General features: G+C 38.1%; 2 protein-coding genes across 12 annotated transcripts in view; one reads left to right on the plus strand and one right to left on the minus strand.

The window, feature by feature from the left end:
- The window catches only part of LOC134533730 (aladin-like), a 92103-nt gene that overhangs the window by 24135 nt on the left and 46872 nt on the right, over positions 1–21096 (minus strand). For all 11 annotated transcript variants that reach the window (XM_063371334.1, XM_063371326.1, XM_063371331.1 and 8 more), the window contains exon 9: positions 14464–14595. In XM_063371334.1, coding sequence (XP_063227404.1) covers positions 14464–14595 — 132 coding nt within the window. The remainder of the gene's footprint in view (positions 1–14463; positions 14596–21096) is intronic.
- LOC134533728 (heat shock protein 70 A1-like) lies at positions 973–3364 on the plus strand. The gene has a single exon (XM_063371319.1). The coding sequence runs from the start codon at positions 1149–1151 to the stop codon at positions 3015–3017; it is 1869 nt and encodes a 622-aa protein (XP_063227389.1). The 5' UTR covers positions 973–1148; the 3' UTR covers positions 3018–3364.

Consider the following 21096-nt stretch of genomic DNA (forward strand, 5'->3'; position numbering starts at 1 on the left):
TGCTGTAGAGTGTAATAAATTTGGTGGGTTTCTCTTAATTACGATATATTAATTTTCATTGAATCACATATTGTATAAATAATATAAATTCAGTAACACAAAACGATTTTTAGGGTTCATATCACAAATCATTACATTTAAATTACTGATTTATGGTAATTTTACTAAGCCCATACTATCCCCAAATGGGTATATGTATATATATGTGTATACATATGTGTGTGTATGTATATATATATATGTATGTGTATATATATGTGTGTGTGTGGGTTATTAAAAATAAATAAATGATTATACTACGTAATTACAAAATTATTATGTGCGCAAATTCAGGTCTCGATAATATCGCTCTATAAATCCTGTATAATAAGCCTTAACATAAATGCCTAACCCTTAACATGTTAAACCACTTATTGTAATTTTTTTAATATAAACATCAGTACTCACTTGCTTCGGCTTCATGGAAATCTGAATGTTGTCACATCAGGATTAACAGTAATACTGTTCCTGCACGAAGACACAAAACATTGATGTGTATTCACAGGCATCTTCATCGGCTTCTTAATTCACAATCATATAGGAAAATAATTCAAAATGATAAATCAAACTCCATTGTAAAATCCATCTTTCACTCGACCAAAATCTACTACAAACCGAAAAAAAAAAAAGAGCGACTATAATGCTCAAATCAATCTGTAAACGAATATTACTGCAAAAAAAAAACAATTTTTACAAATCAACTGTTTTTGAAATCAAAATAAATTAATATTACACTATATTTATTGCATTATTAGTATTTATTGCATAAATTTAGTTTCTTATAAACATTCAATTGACATTTGATTATGAACACTAACGCTACCTATGAATTTACAAAAGAACTAGGTCAATCTACTAGCGCTATCTGTTGTGCAGATTAAAAATAGTATCTGGGTACATAATGGCCTATTAGAGTTGCCACCCCCTGATGAAGATAGCCAAGTCGTGGATATATATTGGTGTTGAGCGCAACTGTGCTTCAGTTGTAAACACACACGCGATCAGAGCGCTGAGAAAGCGAGAGCGTCACGCGAACGATTCAGCTGAGCAAAGCTTTCTTCTTGCGGATATTGATAGTACGTTGATCCAGTTGAGTAAGAGACTACAAGATGAAGGCACCAGCAATCGGCATCGACCTGGGCACCACGTACTCGTGCGTGGGCGTGTGGCAGCATGGCAAGGTGGAGATCATCGCCAACGACCAGGGCAATCGCACCACGCCCAGCTACGTGGCCTTCACCGACACCGAGAGGCTGATCGGCGACCCCGCCAAGAACCAGGTGGCCATGAACCCCAGCAACACCGTGTTCGACGCCAAGCGGCTCATCGGCCGGCGCTTCGACGACCCTAAGATCCAGGCCGACATGAAGCACTGGCCCTTCAAGGTGGTGAGCGACTGCGGCAAGCCCAAGATCCAGGTGGAGTTCAAGGGCGAGCGCAAGACGTTCGCGCCGGAGGAGATCAGCTCGATGGTGCTGACCAAGATGAAGGAGACGGCGGAGGCGTATCTGGGCTGCGCCGTGCGGGACGCCGTCATCACCGTGCCTGCCTACTTCAACGACTCGCAGCGCCAGGCCACCAAGGACGCGGGAGCCATCGCCGGCCTGAACGTGCTGAGGATCATCAACGAGCCGACGGCCGCGGCCCTCGCCTACGGCCTCGACAAGAACCTCAAGGGCGAGAGGAACGTGCTGATCTTCGACCTGGGCGGCGGCACCTTCGACGTGTCCATCCTCACCATCGACGAGGGCTCGCTGTTCGAGGTGAAGGCGACAGCGGGCGACACGCACCTGGGCGGCGAGGACTTCGACAACCGGCTGACGTCGCACCTGGCCGACGAGTTCAAGCGCAAGTTCCGCAAGGACGTGCGCTCGAACCCGCGCGCGCTGAGGCGCCTTCGCACGGCGGCCGAGCGAGCCAAGCGCACGCTGTCGTCCAGCACGGAGGCGTCCATCGAGATCGACGCGCTGCTGGACGGCGTCGACTTCTACACCAAGGTGAGCCGCGCGCGCTTCGAGGAGCTGTGCGCGGACCTGTTCCGCAGCACGCTGCAGCCGGTGGAGAAGGCGCTGAACGACGCGAAGATGAGCAAGGGCGACATCCACGACGTGGTGCTGGTGGGCGGCTCGACGCGCGTGCCCAAGATACAGAGCCTGCTGCAGAACTTCTTCTGCGGCAAGCAGCTGAACCTGTCCATCAACCCCGACGAGGCGGTGGCGTACGGCGCGGCGGTGCAGGCGGCCATCATCTCCGGCGACAGCAGCTCGCAGATCCAGGACGTGCTGCTGGTGGACGTGGCGCTGCTGTCGCTGGGCATCGAGACGGCGGGCGGCGTCATGACCAAGATCGTGGAGCGCAACACTCGCATCCCGTGCAAGCAGACGCAGACCTTCACCACGTACTCGGACAACCAGCCCGCCGTCACCGTGCAGGTGTTCGAGGGCGAGCGAGCCATGACCCGGGACAACAACCTGCTGGGCCGCTTCGACCTGACGGGCATCCCGCCGGCGCCGCGCGGCGTGCCGCAGATCGAGGTCACCTTCGACATGGACGCCAACGGCATCCTGAACGTGACCGCCAAGGAGTGCGGCAGCGGCAACTCGCGCAACATCACGATCCGCAACGACAAGGGGCGGCTGTCGAAGGAGGAGATCGAGCGCATGGTGAGCGAGGCGGAGCGCTTCAAGGCGGACGACGACAAGCAGAGGGAGCGAGTGGCCGCGCGCAACGAGCTGGAGGGCTACGTGTGGCAGGTGAAGCAGGCGGCGGAGCGGCTGGGCGAGGCCGACAGGAGGCGGGTGGAGCAGGTGTGCGAGGGGGCGGTGCAGTGGCTGGACAACAACACTCTGGCGGACACGGAGGAGGTGCGGCACAAGCTGCGCGAGGTGCAGCAGGAGTGCTCTGGGTACATGAGCAAGCTGCACCAGCAGGGCACCGCCCCCCAGCCCCAGGGCCCCACAGTCGAGGAGGTTGACTAGATCAACAGCTGTGGTCCAACAAGTCTCGCATATAAGACTGATATTCAATATGTTCCTCGCACTTAGCTAATTTATTTTTATACATTTCTGTGTTGTGATAGTTGTGATTGTGTTGTACTTGCTTGCTCGGGTGTTCATGACGAAACTCTGTCTCTCCTTGACTAGGTCATATCCATACCACGTTGTTTACCAAAGAATTCATGTGTTTGCCACTATAGCTCAGTCTGGACTTAACATTCCTTGTAGATAGCAGAAAAGTGGATATGAATGTGAGTGGTTGAATGTTATTTATCGTACATTTGTAAATGTATATTATGTTTATGTTTTAATAAACATACCTTTTTTTATATTGTATTTATTTTTTAAAACTCCTTTCTAATTAAATGATCTGTCATTTTTAATTTAAAATGGTCTTAATTTTTGTACACTTTTAATTTAAGGATATTTTGAAAGCTTATTTGTTTCATTTTTTAAGCTAAAGAGTAACATAATTTTACATTAAATAATGATAATGTCCTAAATTTTGTAAGTGGAATTATTGGTTATTGTTCAAATAATTTAGTTAAGTGTGTTGTTAATGTCTGCCACCAGAGATTAGAGAAAGTTACAGATGGAGCATAAACTAGCTATGGTGAGGCCGAGTAGGTTTCGCCATTCAAGTTCCAATATGGCGGGTGGTTGTTTTGAATTTCAGTCAGCTGATTATGTTTAGGATGGCGAAATGCTGTAATAAATATGAATTATGTAGATTTCTGCTATTACCGGTCTCATTAATGACTTCTGACAGTAAATGATAAAATTATTAGACTTTAAAAAGGTATTATCAATGCTAATGTCGGACAGATCTGTTGTAATTTGCTGTAGTAAGTACTTGAAACTATCTCGTCCGCATGAATATTCAGCTGTGCACCAAATCAACCTAACATTTTAAAGATATCTGCAACTCAACGATATAGCGTTCCCCCACCCCCAATTGGTTTCCACAGTTTCATTAAAATTTTACTGCTCCCATCCTAAGAAATACCAATTTAGAAATTACCTGCACTTACCCATTAAACCAGAAATTTACTTACCAAATTTGTAAGTAGCCTACATGTCATAAAATGGTGGGCTTTACTATGTGTATACAGTATAACTTACATGAAGTGCAAGAGGGACTACCGACAAAAAAATCCTGGATTGTTTCAAAAATAAACTGAAGTGGCTGTTGCAGAACTATGCTTACATATGTTACTGTGTGTGCAATTAAAATGTGATGTCTAATAACATAGGCAAACTCAAGCCCTGCCCTATATGTAGGCTAATTTCTTAGTATATAGGCTGAATACTTAGCTTTATATTAGCTTGTTATCCAATTTCCAACACTAACTAGGTAGCAGATAATATTTTCCACGAGCATCCAAATGTGAAGTATATAATTATTCTTCAAAGCAACAATGCAAACTACAAATTGCACACGTACATTATGGTTGATACACTCAAATGAGTTCAAATTGAATGTAGCCTATGTGCTAATTCTGTTATTACTAGTATCAGCAAAGAGTAGAAAAAAAAATAGCTGCTAACATCACTTGGGAAAGTGTATCCGGTAAAAAAAATCAAACTACTAAGTTTTGGGTAAGCCATCTTTAATGGCAATGGTGCACAATATTTTCCTCTCAGCTTCTCACTTCCAAGAGGCACTTACAAAAACGTTGTATGTAGAATTGACTCAGTAGTTTTGATTACATTTTCTGATTTACGCTATCGTTGAAGTTTTACCAGGGTTTTTGCAGAACATACCTCAACAAATGCCAAGCCAACAAGTTATATGTTACAGCCCTATTTAAAAAGTGGTTGGCGACAAGGCTTCAATAATTATATGATTCTTGTCATGCATCTCTGTAAAATACTGTAAAAAAAAAAAAATAAATGCATGAAAATAGACAAGTTCTATACCCCCAAGACTTGTCGTAATTGGATTGTAAAAAAAATTAACCAAATAAATATAACAAACTCGTACCCCTTAGTGACTAACAAAAATGCCACTTTTTCCAACATTTTTTCCTACTGTTCGACATGCCAGCTGTACGCCTAAATAAAATGAGGTGGGAATGTTTAGGTTTACAAGCAGCGGAAAGATACAAACCGACTGAAAATATAATTTAATCAGGACTTTCAAACAATTATGCTTATTGTGAACAGTCTGTACCATCATAATATTGAAATTAACATAACATAATTACAAGCACAGTTCGAGGTGACATCGTCATCACAATAACAGCTACAATTACAGATGGTGGTATAGCACTAATATCATTTGTATCAACACGTTTTCAAAACACTGTAACGATCTGCTGCTTTTTTCAATTGGATTGGACACTTAGATATTTATGACACAGATTAGATGGTTGAAGATTAATCACGTACACATACTGTAAGCATGGGCATAGCTAACTTAGTGTTAGAAAAGCTGGCAAAACATGTTTATGAACATGAAACTTAAAAAAAAACTGAAAAAATGAGGAAAGACCGATATATGTCGGGTCCGACACCCACCTGCCTAGCGAATTTCATTGACATGCCTCAGCAAAATATGAGATCTTGAGATTCAAATCACTCAGGTTTGCTAAATAAATTTATGTTTTAATATACTCGACTAATTTTCCTTTCTGCCTTGATTTTAAATGGCTCGGAATTATTTTTGTCAATACAAATGGGAAAAAGCTTTGCACACAGTAAACAGCCAATAATGAAAGAATACATTAGAAATTTGTTGATCCTATGTCAGAATCCAAGAAAATTTCCCACGATACGTACTACCTATTATAGTTATGTTGTTTAAGCAGGATTTACATCAAGATTCAGCGGACCTTTACGTTATCTAGCTCTATTGGGTTTACAAGTTGCATTGCTTATGAAAATGGCTTACACATAAACTAAAACCTATGAGCGCAAAAACAAAATATTGAAACAAGGCCGGTATTCGAACCCGTAACCTCTTGCACAATAAGCTAACGTTTTCCTGAGTACACAATAATAGCCAGTTCCAGTGTGCATATAAAATTGCATTATTATATGTAAAACTGAACACACATAACTACAACAAACAACAAAGTAAAATACCGACTGAAAATTAGAATGTAACAATTTGTTAAATCTGTATGTGGAAATAAGCTCTCACCTCTACGTTTGTAGCAACACACTGCAATACTCAAATTGAAAAAAAAAAAATTAATTTAACATTTTCAAATTTAATTCACATTCGGGACGATATTAACTTTAACATATTTCAAATTCTTATTTCGACACAATTCAAACACATAAAATAGAAATGTGTAACTAAAATATTTAACTGTATTGTTTCACGTAAAATTGAATGTTATTTTATTTCGATCGTGGACTAGAATCCCGAGGTTTGCACGAAATTTGTTTAACCATTCATACTTTGGTGTTAAAAAAATTAACTCGAAGAGAAAATTTAATACATAAAATAAAAATTGCATTTATTTCCACAAACTTCATTTCACCTTACTTCTTCCTACTAATGCTCCACTCTGTCCCTTTAACTTTTAAGTGTTTATTTTGTGTGACTAATCTTCAAGGTCAGGCAGCAGCTTACTGATGCCCAAGGGGGGAGGGGGGACAATTCTGCGCAGTCAAAAGGCAGGGGGTGCCAGTGGGGTGCGTGCAACACAGGCACAACTACTGTACAGTCCAAGAGAAGAGTGTTGTAGGCAACTGACATATAAAAAAACAGTGTTGCAAAACTGGATAATTTTTGGGTGTTGCAAATTACTTAAAACATCAAAATTGATTTTATTTTACAGATTAAGTTTCAAACTAGCAATTAACAAAATCTGAAACTTTTCTATTGAGATTAATGGTGGTTTTTATCAAAATAATAAGGTCTAATTCAACCGACACTACTGATTACAGAAAACATTCGGTAATTTAATTATCTTTTCCATAATAAGTTATTTTGTTGGGCATTTTGAACATATCACATTAAATACAATTCTTTAGGGAAAAATTAATCAAAAAAATTAGTACACATAAGTGCTGAATTATCAACTTTGAAGTGAAATATTTTTTTAATTTATGCTTCTTAAACGAAAAATTACTACAATTTTAAAGTGTCCATGCACAACTCTTTTACATGAAAAAATAAAAAATCTGTGAAATATGGCCTTAAATACAACTTGTATTCTGTTCTGTTATATACAGTAAAAACCTCTTAAGAAAATATTGGAAAAACCAAACAAAATGTGCTTCTTAAGCAGAAAAACTTATTAAAAGGGCAAGTAAAAACAGTTTAGATTTTCATGTGTTAAAAAATAGCTATGATAATAAAAAAAATCAACTACAATAAATTAAGTTTGTTCACAGCTTATTTCTTGTGAAAAAATTCCGTGATAGTTTTTTGTTTTGAGTTTTTTTTCACACAAATTGGAGGTGAACTTTTGTAGCTCCCACAAGTTCCTCATGACTGACTCAGGAACATCAGGTGTTCCTCCTAAAAAAAGATTAAAATTGTCCAAGAACTGCATGGCTTCCCGACATGTTGGAAGGGGCTTGCATTCATCTGCAGCAGATTCATCCTCTTCTTCTTCTTCTTCTTCTTCTTCTTCTTCTTCTTGTTCATCGACTGACTGGACTTCAGCACAAAGTTCGTCCAGATCTTGCCCGCCGCAGGCTGGTAAAACATCATCTGCTGTGACAAATTCATTGAAACTGGTGGTGATGGCAAGTTTGTCCTGAAGTCTTGACCATGTGTCATCATTCATTTCATCATCACCACCTACATCCTGCTCACATGATGTTGATTCAGTTGTGAACCCAGCCTTCTTAAAACAATTGGCAATTGTTTCTGTGGTCACTAAGTGCCATGCCATGGCCAGCATTGAGGTGGCATCCAGTAGAGACAACTTGTACCATTGCTGGCTGATTTCAAGCCTTTGTAGCAACCTCAAAACAAGACTCCTTCGGAATTTCTGTTTTAAGACCTTTATGATGCCTTGGTCCATTGGTTGCAATACAGCTGTAGTGTTTGCAGGAAGAAACACTACTTGCACATTTTTCAAATGTTCCACATCCTTTGGATGAGCAGAGCAATGGTCAATGAACAGAAGAAGAATCTTCCTGTTTTTTTACTGCCATTCGCCTGCCAAGGCAAATCAAAAACTCATGAAATATCTCACCAGTCATCCATGCAGCCTTGTTATTGCGGTAAGTGCATGGAAGGGTCTTGCCATTTCTAAAACATCTGGGTTGTTTTGCTTTGCCCACAACAAGAAATGGCAACTTTTCAGTACCATCCATGTTTGCGCCAACAAGAACAGTAATTCGCTCCTTATTTACCTCAGCACCACTGCAATTCTCTCCTTTGAAAGTGTAGGTACGGTCAGGGAGCATATTATAGAATAAGTCACATTCATCTACATTGAAGATATCCTGTGGTTTATATTTCGACAGTAACCCTGGAAGCATTGTGCTTTTCCAGGCTTCAACTTCCTCCACGTTGACACTCTTGGATTCCCCACTTACTTTTTTGTAGACAAGCCCACAGCGTTTCTTGAACCTGTCTATCCAGCCATTGGACGGAGTGAACTCTACATTTAGATTCAGTGCAATTTCTTCAGCCTTCTTTCTTAATATCGGGCCATCAACAGGAATGTTAAGGGCACGTTTTTGTTGAAACCATTCCATTAGTACACTCGCAACTTTTTCATATTTCGCAGTTTTGATTTTTTTTCTGCCTGCCTGCTCAGTGGCACATTGCTGAAGAATGGTCGTTTTACTGTAAAAAAACTGTATTTAGCGTTGATACTGGAATACCAATCTGAGCCGCAATTTGAGTGCGTGGAACATTGGGGTTACTTTTGATTTTGTGTATTATGTCAAATTATTGTATTGTGACAAGAAGCGTTCCGAATCAACTTCCACACTGCTTCCAGGGAATTGTCAGAAAATTCAGGTTGTGAAAGTTTTACAACTCGAAGTGCCTTCACTACATCCACACTGCTTTTCTTCATTTGTTTCTCTACAATCTGTTTTCACTATCCAAAAACGCTGATCAGCTCCTGGCGGTCCATTTCTTTCAGAGTAGAAACTTTACACAACTTAGCAAGCAAAATAGGGCTCACGTCTGTAATCAAAATTATTTTTTGGATCAAAGACAGTCAATGTTTCAAAGTTACGTCTGCTTGGATCTGTAGCCATCAAGCTGGTAAGCTTCACCAGAGATTTTGTAGCCACTTGCACTACACTTATTTTCACAGCAGCTGTTTTCGTGGTGTTCATGTGATCCAAAACTTGTTTTGTTTCGTCAAAAAAAACGTACTGCTTCATGTTTTCAAAGTTGTGCTGCACCTTGGTAAGCTGACCGTGCTAAATATGAGCGTTTGGGTAGCTCCACCCTTCTAGCCTCATTAAATCAACAAGACACTTTCCATGATCTTTCACAACAACCACCAGGCACTGAATCACACTTATTTCACTGTCACTTAAAGAGGACAAGATCAGCACAGCAGCATTTTGGGTAGTCTTCATTTCATCTGACTTGCAAAACTCCACAACCAAATGAAAGTAGTCAGCATGGTAGGAAACACGTTCAAAATAGGAATTCCACCTTGTGACTACAGGCATTGGAAACAACTGGCAGTTTTCACCTTTATTCTCGCTGAGGAACTGAGAATACAAGTGTTTCCTCTTCCTCGTGTTCAGAAACACATTCTTTGTTTTGACAACTACTTCAATGAGATCTTTCAACTCCTGAGCCCAAATCTTGCCAACAAGACTTAGCTTGTGTGCCCAACATTGCACATGTTGAAGGTCTTCCATTCCCCAACTACCAATTTTAAGCCTTCAACACACTTTGTCATATATCTAGCTGAATCAGTAGCTATGCTTTTCACATCTTCATATTTCACTTCATATGTTTTGAGTGAATCCAGAATTGCTAGAATGCAATGTGTGGCATTGGCGTTTTCGAGAAAGTGAACACCACCAACAAGAAGTTCAGGACTAGAATCTGTCAAAATCCTAAAAAGCACAACAAACAGGCACCTCCCCATTTTGTCTGTTGTCTCGTCACAAAGAATGTCAATCATCTTTCCTAGTAACTTTGCCTTGACCTCTTCAAAACGTGAACTAGCAAGCTCAGGAACATATTTTTCTCTAAGGGTTCTTGGGTGTGGTAAATTGCCCGCTCCTTCAATATACATATGTATCCATCCAACTCCGAATGTTAGGATCATCAAGTTTTTCCAGTGGTATATTTGCTTAAACAAAAGCTTCCACCGTGTCTTTCGCCATTTCATTTGCTGAATCTTTTTTTTTTTGCAGTTTGCAACACAGATGAAAGAGACATTTGTCTTTTCTTTTCAATATTGTTAGCAGCCAGCCTCTTGTGTTTATCACATTCCACATGTTTCGTGCAGGCGTCCTTTCTATCCCACGAGACCGTAACATTGCAGAGTCGACACATTAATGTTCTTTCATCACTCGCATATAAACCACGATCACGAAATTCGCGCTCACGAAGTTTGGTAGTTGCTTGAGGTTTCTGCATATTTTACACTTTCACAGTTCTGCTGAGAAATATGAAGACGTTTTCTATCACAAACTACAGTTTTTATAAAATAGCCGCACTGTATACAACATTTTAAAACGAAAATTATAATTCTTAAACAGAAAACGTAATTGTTAAGTTTGTTTACAGTACGAGAACAAATTAAAACAGTTTGCACAGTCCATAGTAGATGCAAGATGAACCATTGTGCGTAATTTATAATTTTCTTTGCGACACAAGCGCTGTAACACACAAAATAGCCAACAAAATGGCCGTACATTACTCTTTGATTCTGTAAACATGCCTTAGAGAGTACGTGAGCGTATTAGTGCACGAGTGCAGTTCGCCAATAACGCGTCGTATCAAATAATAAAACATAAACATTGGCAAGTGTAGTCTTTACGTTGATGGTGTTATCAATGGTGACAACGGCTGTTTATTTACTTTTTTTTTTAAGTTACAAAACGGCGGGAAAGTGTGGTTATTCGTGGTAAACAGACGTATTTCGCAAAAAAATTTGCGGTATCGGAAATTATGTAAATGATAGGTTATTTGTGTTAAACTTAAGAATTTCGCGTAAAAATTTGTTTTATCGCAAATGCGAAATTTGCGTGTCCCTAGTAATGGGTTAAATGTAGACCTTTAGAATATTCAGAACTTCAAATTTCAAAATTTGATTTATTATTTGTATTTGATTTGATTTCAAATAATGAATATTCAAAATATGGAAAATATGTTGGATAGCTTTTAAACACGCAAGCGGTTAGCATTTTTCAACCACTGTAAATAAAACTAAACTAATAATTTCAAAAAAATTGTGTTTTTATAGTTTTTTTGTTTATAATCATAAACGTAAAATATTTATTGTCATTGCCTAAAACAATGTTTAAGCTAAAATATAAGATTTAAAAATGTGATCAAAAATTTTTTTTCTCCTTTACTACCTTAATTTTAAATTCTAACCCACAGGTAGCAAGTTCTGATGTTCCTCAAGGTGGTACTTTATCAACCTTATTATTAGGGATGGGATTTTCGAATCTTGGATTCGTCGAATATACCGAATCCCATGGATTCGAGGATTCGTAGGATCCGAGGTAGGATTCGAAGTAGGTTTTTAAGAGTTTTAGGTAGTAATTGAAAATTGTAGTGCTGGCCGAAGTTCGAAAATTTCGAACCGAACCGAACCCTTACGTTCGGTTCGGTTCGAAACCTCTTAAAATATTTTCGAAAAACCGAACGTTCGTTTAAAAAAAAAATACGTTTTTATAATTTTCTAACCCCCATTTGAGACCATTCACAAAACACCACAACAAAATTCCATTACTTGTAATATTCCTACTTTTATCGCATAATCGTCGCCTCAACAGTTTCAAGCGCAGACAAAATAAAAAAAAATTATTAATTGTCGCATAACTCGTATAGCATTTTTTCATATAGGCGCGCTTTGTTTTTTGTTTACTTTAGAGAATTTTGTATGCATTTCTCGTACTACGTGATATAAACTATCGTACAAATGCCAAAGGTATTGTATATTATACCTTTAACTATAGTGCGTGTACGAGAAGTGTTGTAAAATCACCAAAGATTGCGTACCCCATACGTTAAACTAAAGCGCATGTGCGAGAACACTCGTATTTCGGCAAAACTAACGTGATCAAGTTAACACAAGACAAATGCGGTAGAAAATGATTACGTAAATTAGGTACGTATTTTAAATTACTGGGATGTATTTATTGTCTTTGGCCTTTTTGGTTATAACAGTCAAGTACTGAAAATATTAATTTAATCTTGTTTATTAAAAGTACTGGTCCAGTAAATTTTACAGTACGGTACTAAGTTGACTAGCACAGTCGCGGCAGCCATCATTATTTCTCGTGTTTTCTTTTTTCCGACGCAAATTTCTATAACCACACTTCTTACGTTACGTTTACAATATAATTGTTCTTGAGGTGATTTCCGATGAGCAGGCTTACGTCGTTTAAGTTTTCCAAATGGAGAAAAGATAATAATGACCCAGATGACCCAGAACCACCCCAAAAAATGTCTAAGTTTCTTCTGACGAGCAGCATTCTTCCAAGAAAACAGCAACTGCAGTCAGCGGGTTTTGTAATGTAGGTAGATAGGTAACTTAATTCACATTCGACTTTTTTTTATGTCCTATTAAAAAGTTTTACTTATTGAAAATGTTAGGTTATGTCTATCACAAAAATATGTTATGTGGCCTTATGTTGAATGTTCGTCATCTTTATAATATTATATTTTTTTAATGAAGGTTGGTGTACACTGAAAAAGGAAGATAGTCTTTTGGAAATTTAGATGGAACTTCTTCATGAATTAAAAGTATATGATTTTCTCTAAACTGTTTTCTTTCCTTCATTATTTATTGTATAAACTTTACTTATAAAATGTTTTGCAATGTTTTAATAAAGCTAAGCTATATAATGTTTTAATTTTACATATGGCTGGAGAACCTTTCTTTCTCACCATTCAGTTAAAGACCAAAATGCTGGTGGTCGGTTCATTTTAATTCAAAACAATTATTTTTGTATGAGGTTCGGTTCGGCACGGTTCGAAATTTTTTTGCTATGGTTCGGTTCGAAACCAGAGAACTGAGGTTCATCCAGCTCTAGAAAATTGTATACCTAAACTATATTGTAAAGGTAACGGAAATAGCACAAACATATATAAACTATGTTGTATTTTGTCAATTAGCATAACTACTCGATCATTTCCAACCTTCAATGATATAACATTGCAGAAAAAAACGTAACTTTTTTTAAATAGTGTTTGTTATACAAACATATTTTATTGAAAACATAGGAAGGATTAATTTAACAGAGAATTAGACAGATGAAAACTTACATACGTGTGGTTTTTGAGGTTATTTGTCTCTATTTTATATCAGGCATATACACTATGCACTTATTTTATAATTTTTATAAATACACATGTGCTTTTTTTTAATACATAGGCCTATGTATTTTTTTAAAATAAATGTGTGATTTTTTTAATAACATGTGAAGTTTAGTGTGGGACTGGGATTCGAGATTCGATGACAAACACTGAGGATTCGAACAAGGATTCGGATTCGACCAAAATGTGGATTCGTCCCATTCCTACTTATTATTTAATATTTTTATTGATGATACATTGATACTAAAAAAAATTTAAGATATTCTCATGACCTTCTGTTTACAGATGATTTAATAATTTAAAGACAAATTACTTCTTTTCACAATTGTATTTTACTCCAAAATGTTAACAAAATTGATAGTAATTTTTTTCCCATATTAAAAACACAGGACTATGTTTGTTCATTAAATGCCAACAATAATATAATTTAGATATTAATCAATAGATATTAATTTTAAATTTTTAACACAACTTCAAGCAATATTGTCATTTCTACTTCTGTACTGTCCAGTATTTATCTTCATAGTTGTTAGATGCATTCAAGAAAATGTATTACACTATATTATACTGTAATAAATTATGTTTCTTATTATCCTAATTATTTTCATGATTTAATTTATCATGAGTTCTACTGTATATTGTTTTTTTTGTTTATGTTTTTAATTATTATTTTTTTATGAAATCCATGTTTTATAATATTTTGTCTTTTTTTTTTGTATGGTGTCTACCACTGGCCTTACAATATGTGGGTAGACATTAAATTTTTTTTTAATAAATAAATAAATAACTGTATTCCAATTTGATTCATTCACACTTAAAAACTGATATTCACACAGGCCCAGTAAAATCCTTTAAATAGTTTTTAAAATGAAAACTGTTAATTTTAAAGCAAGCAACACTCTCCCCACATGGCTGTGCACAGAGGACTGGAGGAAGAAGCACGCATAGAACGGAGAATCAGACGGAACACAGGACACTCACCAGGGAGAAACGTGCAGCCTCGTGGGCAGGACACACGTGCTGAAGACGGCTATCAGCGGGGAGTCCAGGAACAGGACTGCGAGGAAGTGGCCCCTCGCGTCCCACTGCATCGACGACACGATCCCGCCCACCCTGCGGGCAGAGCCTATCTGGTCGCACAGAGCTCTCCTGGCCTGCGAGCCGGCAACATCGCCGAATCACTGGGCTCACTGTATTTATAAGAATCAAGAATCAGAATTATTGACCCCTTGAAATCGTTTCAGCTATGTATACTTCATGTGCATAACTTTTCAATTGGCCAAAAAGTAGCTAAAAAAATATTATACGTACATTTCAGTATGAATACCAAATTATTCTCGAATATGAATATCGAGTACAAATAGTAAAAATAATAATTTTAATCCAACCAAATAAAATTCTCCACATCATGTAAAAATATGTAGAGGAGTGGGGGGGAAATAAACTCATATACTTAAATATTAAAACCCTAGTAATTCACGCATTTACATTGTTAACGGCAGCCAGGTAAATTGTATTTTAGTTCAGAAATATAACAAACTCATTTACTGCTAATTTCCTCTGGAATCAAAAACCCCCAACCCCTATAAAAAAAAACAATTGTTTCATCACAGATACATACAGCAAGTAAGCTGCTACTGTGCCACACAGTGGTAGATTGATTCTGACCGTAGATTTATACATTGTTGCAACTATTGTGTTCACTTCTTTTAATATTTTTAATGGTTGTTGACATTTTTTTTCACACTACTGGTATGTGTAATGAAACAAATACTTTTAATAGTTTGGTTTTCAAATTTGAAATATCACAAATAGTCCTTGTTTTGAACTGTCGACACAATTTTTTTCCACTCATGTTTTGCAAGACAGTAGTGAAATAACTTTTAGAATGTCTTGCGTATTAAAACACTGTTCATGTTTTTGATTATGGGGTCCTGTTTAAACATCCTAAACTGGGTATTTAAATCGCACAAATTATGTAACCGCAACAGTAAACGTTGGTATACAACAAACTCACCAGGTATGCTATGTATAGTATTCGTAACCAATTGAATATCTGTTACTTCAAAGTGTTAACATTCAAGTCAAACTGAATATGAATGATAAACAATTCATGTTCATATTCAAATATTTGAATACTCACACAGGCACAGACCCTCTCAGCCATTTTCTGGAATGATTTAGAAAACAATAGAACACCTAAATAAGGATGTCAAAACAGGGTTCTATGGAATGCAAGTCTTGTGTCTTACCATTGCGAAACCACGCTTCATTCCAACAGGAGTAGAATAAATGAAAAAAAATGGCAATTCTGCACAGCTGATAAACACACGTAAATTAAGGATGGGCTGGTCAAATCCTTGAATACAATTAAATCTTTTCAGTTGAAAGATTTGAAACTCAAGATGAAAAAAAAATTTTTTTGGAGGAAATGTATTAAATTCAAAATTTTAACACTGACAACTCTAAAGTTTACTGAATGGTGCAATTCTTTGTAACTAATCTACAACTTTCCCCCACGATATTGTAGTCTTATAAATAATCAGGTGCATGGAATAAGAATGTGTGTGAATTCTAGAATATTATACGTGAAGCAGACATTTCAAAGGTTAAAACATTTTCAAAATTACGGTTAACATCTTTAAGTTTGTGCACATTATTTTATTTCTTCACCCTACAGAGCTACATTCGGATTCTAGGTGTTGATTCAATGTACTCTTTGTAATTCAAATACGAGAAGATGGATATTTTAGTGCTGAGCCGAGCCTATTCCGATACTACCGTTACTAACTTACAGATACTGCAGATTCCATTACCGATATTGCCTAAATGTTATTACTAGTGTGTTGGATGAAGCCAACATATTTTACTTTAGAAATATAATTCATAACACAAATCAATGACCATAACTTTAAATATAACATAAAATGTTTAATAAATGCAGATTACTTACTTACAACAACACTTTTTCAAAACATTTTTACGAAATGGTATGGTAATCTACCTATGTAAACAAGCAAAAAAACAACACATGTGCCAACCGACATTGCGTGCCAACAGCCGTGGTGTGTCCAGTATGTGTTTCATTATTTGCTCAGAAAGCCGACAAGCTCGCAATTGCGTTCCGTTTCCCGCATCAATGCAAGAACGTAATAATAAAACGTGTATGTCGAAAAAATACCACATACAGTAATAAAGTGCCGAATTTAATCACATGACGTTTATATAATCTATAATGTATAATCCAGGGCTGCCACCACTTTGAAAACAATATCCTTGATTGAAATGTGAAATATCCTGTAATATCCTTGTTTTGAATATAAAATATCCTGTAAAATCCTGTACATTAAAAAATACAAAAAAAATATGCAATTTTTATGAAAATTACTTGATCATAATGTACGTAACTATACTTCAATCAAGACAATTCAATTTTTAACACTTTATACAAGTATTTACACACACACACGTAGCCTACACTTCACCATTGGCAGTATTTAAATTTTAAATATCACTTTTTCAGATGTTTTGCCCTATTCCTCATTTTTTCTGTTGGCTGGAATTCTGCCATATTCTTCCTAGAAGAGATATGCAACAAAGCATTTAGCATTAGCGATTCAAGACATGACCTGTGTGCTGTCTTGATAAGGTTGAGCTTACTAAATATCTTTCCCACCCTTGCATTGCTGTGTGGAGGAATAAGCATTGCCTTTGCAAGTTTACAAAGCAGTGGAAAACATGTTTTCCCATTAATTTCATACTGTGACACTTTATGCCAGGCCTGCCACCAAATTCGGTTCCTAAATTCTCTTTACAGCATTTAAAAATCCTGTAAAATTTATAGCCGTAATTAACATAATTTATTGTTCGCGGTAATTTTAAATATACATTGCATTCCAAAACATAATTTTAAAAAAAAATCAAATGAATGTAAAAAAATTTTAAGATTTGCCACTTACATTACAAAACTAATAGTTGGTATCACAATAAAATGAAAAGTAATTTAAAAATTTCTCTTCAGTATTGTAAGGTGTACCATCTCGTGGCCCACGCTACCTAAGTAAAGTATATAAATATCTATATATTTACATGTATATTTTTTATTTTTTTTTGAATTGTTAATCATAATGTGTTAAATCAATAAATTGATGCGTTTGTGAAGTATGGTTGCCTGAAGGACATATGACGCATCAAGTAAGCAAATAAATGCCTAGATATCAGAATTTTGATCCCGCAGAAGAAAAGCATAAATATTTGAAGTTGGTGTACCTTGTAAAATAATTGTAATTTGTTTAAAGTGACAAGTAATGTAAAAGATCGGTTAGCTTTGAAAGTTTAACATTTTTTTTTTGGCCATAATTAATCTGTTTTCAACATGATAACTTTTGAACCCTTTGTAGTCCTTATTTAACGTGCCTTTAAATAATTTGCGATCGTCACTGGTGATGGAGGAGCATAGTTTAGGTAATTTATAAATTTAACGTAAGTTAGATTAAAAGTAAAATATAGGTTGTCGGGTATCTATTTAAAGCTTATCTTTTTTGGTACATTTTTGTTCTCTTAGTAAATTTCTGTAACTCCCGCGGTTTTAGACATATTTAATGTGGAATTTCTTTTTGAATTTAAGCAATCTGGGACAAAGGTTCTTGTAGTCGCGACAGGCTGGCACCGGTGCGTCCGGTCAGCGTTTTCTTAGAATTGTGTGGCGACGCGGCTCGTATAACTGTTTCGGCGTGCTCGTCGCTGGTTGGCTGTGGAGGTTTGCGATGGAGGGGAAGGGAGAATTTTGTTGAGTTAGTTACTCCGCGACTGGAGCCTCGAGGGGAGGCTTTTTTTTTGAAAATGGGGATTTTTTGAATAAGAGGAGGAGGTGATTGGTGGCAATCACCGTCCGATATGGCAGAGTGATTTAGGTGTAAGTTACTACTCTGTGCGCCTAGCATAATCGTGTATTTAAAGGAGAATTTTGCGAAGGGTTCAAAAGGTAGTGCATTTGGCTTGGTGCGCGAGGGTGGAAGTTGGGTAGAAAATGGAGGATGGCGAAAGAGACTGGCACGGATTCGACGAGGTCTCCTCTTTGTTTTTTTAACCGTGGCTCGTAATATCGGGACGCCCTCTAACGGAGTATCATCTGAAGTTGGCGGTAGAGATATTTATTTCAGTTTCGCGTGATGTAAAACAGAAACAATCAAAGCTGACTGATCGAGCGTGGTGCCTACTTGAAAGTGAAAGCTTCCTGAATAAAATAAAATAATGCCAGTAACAACATTACTTTATTTAAATTTCTAATTCCTTTATTTATTTTCTGCGGCGCGAACCCCACGAGAACCCTGAGATAAAAAAGTCGACTCAATGCCGCGAGCAGCAACAAGAACCCTCAAAGTGTTTTTCATGATTTAATGAAACCTGAGAGTGCATAATGTATAAGGGCCGCGTTACATAAATGGCGCAACAACGTGTGGCTGAGTGAACTAACAATTGCTCGGAGCGGAAAGGGAGAACTGAAGAGAAGAAGCAGATGCCAAAACCACTCCTGCGGATAAGAAACAGATGACAGCCGCCATCGCAGGACTCTTCTTACTGAGAAGCAGATGGCAACCCAGCGGAAAAACGGTGCCGGCGGTCACGTGTATCGTGACATACTGCCGCAGTAAGAAAGTGCGTGGCTGACGCATCTCCTACCATCGCTACGTTACGTGGGACAACGCAACATCCAAAGACATTGGCCGCGTGGATTTAGTCAGGTATCTGGGCATGGGCAACAGGAAAAACAGGTATTATGAATTTTGTTTAACCTTTGTAAAGTGTCTAAGTTGGTAGAGTGGGCATGTTATTTGTTAATTTAAACTCGAGTACATGTAAGTTGGTACACTACCTGAGGTTGGCAGACGTGATAGTAAATAGTAAGATGACCGAGGCAACACCTAAGGTAATGGCAGCAGAAGCCCTGTTAGATTTAAGTAGCTGCACACCAAATTTTGTAAATGAAACGTTAAGCCCGAGTGATCTGCCTACTGCCATAGGAAATGTAGAGTTGACGGGTTTGTTTCGTGACATGTTGGCTAGGCAAACTGCGGCTCTAGTAGCAGAGCAGACTGCGATTTTATTAGAAAAACAGGATCGTTTTCTCAGCACACTAACCGAAAGGCTGGTGAGTTTTGAACAGAGACATGACGAAACTGTAAAACAAGTACAGCATAACCATACTCTTGTTTGTGCACTAAGTCAGGAACGGGAAGACACAAGTAGGCAGTTAGAATGTTTGCAAATTACAGTGCACTCGCAAAGTGAACAGGCTGAAATGTTACGGGAAAGGCTTGTTGCAGTGGAGGAAGCTGTAACACATTAGTTAGGTGATAACCTTAAACTGTCTATTCGTCAGGAGGTGCAGCAACAATTGAGTGTTGATAGTGTAGATATTCTTCAGAACGTAGTACCAAAAATAAGAGATTTAGAAATACAACTGAGCATGCAGGGTAAGGCTGTGGATGATTTACGAGCTCGACCAGTGGGGGGTGCTATTAGGGTAAACTCCATGTATACACCCAAGGATATACCTAAATTTAATGGATCAGAGAATGAACACCCAAAGAAACATTTGGACAAGTTAAAGGAGTTTTTTACTGTTTTTGAATGTACTGAGCCAGAAAAATTAATGGTAGCTAGAAGGGGCATTGGTGGGATGAGCATGAATTGGTTGTCTCTATCATCACCTCGAATTAGTACATTTGCAAATTTCAAGACTGCATTCCTTAAAGAATACTGGGATGGTAGGATTCAGGGCATTGATCGCGCTAAATTGTATCAGGGACGCTGCGAGATAGGTCGTTTAGAACAACATTTGAGTCTAGTGGTGGAGAGGGCCAGCTTTTATGATAACCCTTTGAGTGAGGATGAAATAACTACACTGGTATATTCACAGGTACCCACACAAGTGCAAGCAGCATTGGTTGGGAAGGAAATACATACAGTGGAACAACTGCGTAAGGTGTTGAAGGAGCTAGACAGGTTAGGAAGTGTGAGGGAAGGCAGGGAGTTAATGTGGAAAGGCTCAGGGGAGCAACGTCAACAGTATCATGTACCACCTAGAGACATACATGACTCTCGGGAGAGCCGTGAGAGACAACAGCATAGTTTTCCAGTAAACAATGGTGATTGGAGGAATAGAAGGCAGTGGAATGAGAGGAGTGAGAACAGAGATGGGAGACCACATAGGAGGGAACAGCTACAGGATGTCAGGGAGAACCAGGGAAACTAATAGCCACTCCCAACTGTAGCAGCCGTGTTGGGAAAGTGGGTGGTACTGATAGACTGGTACATATGACGGCTGCAGTCTTTATTGATGAAAGAGAATTTTTGCTCGGTGAAGTGGAGGAGCCTGAAAGTAGTAGACTCATACCTGAATTAACTTGTACCATAGGTAGTGAACATGTTAACATTCTTTTCGACTCTGGTTCAGAAATTTGTGGTGTGTCAGACAGTTTTGTGTCACAGTTAAATAAGCAAGGATATGTTGTTCCTACACTTCCAGTGCCCCAAGTGACTGTGATAGGTGCAACTAAAGGCAAGGCCAGGAAGGTAAACAAACAAGTGTTTCTTGAATTTAAAATTAGT

Source organism: Bacillus rossius, chromosome 7 (genome assembly GCF_032445375.1).
Source record: "Bacillus rossius redtenbacheri isolate Brsri chromosome 7, Brsri_v3, whole genome shotgun sequence".
Taxonomy (NCBI): Eukaryota; Metazoa; Arthropoda; class Insecta; order Phasmatodea; family Bacillidae; genus Bacillus; species Bacillus rossius.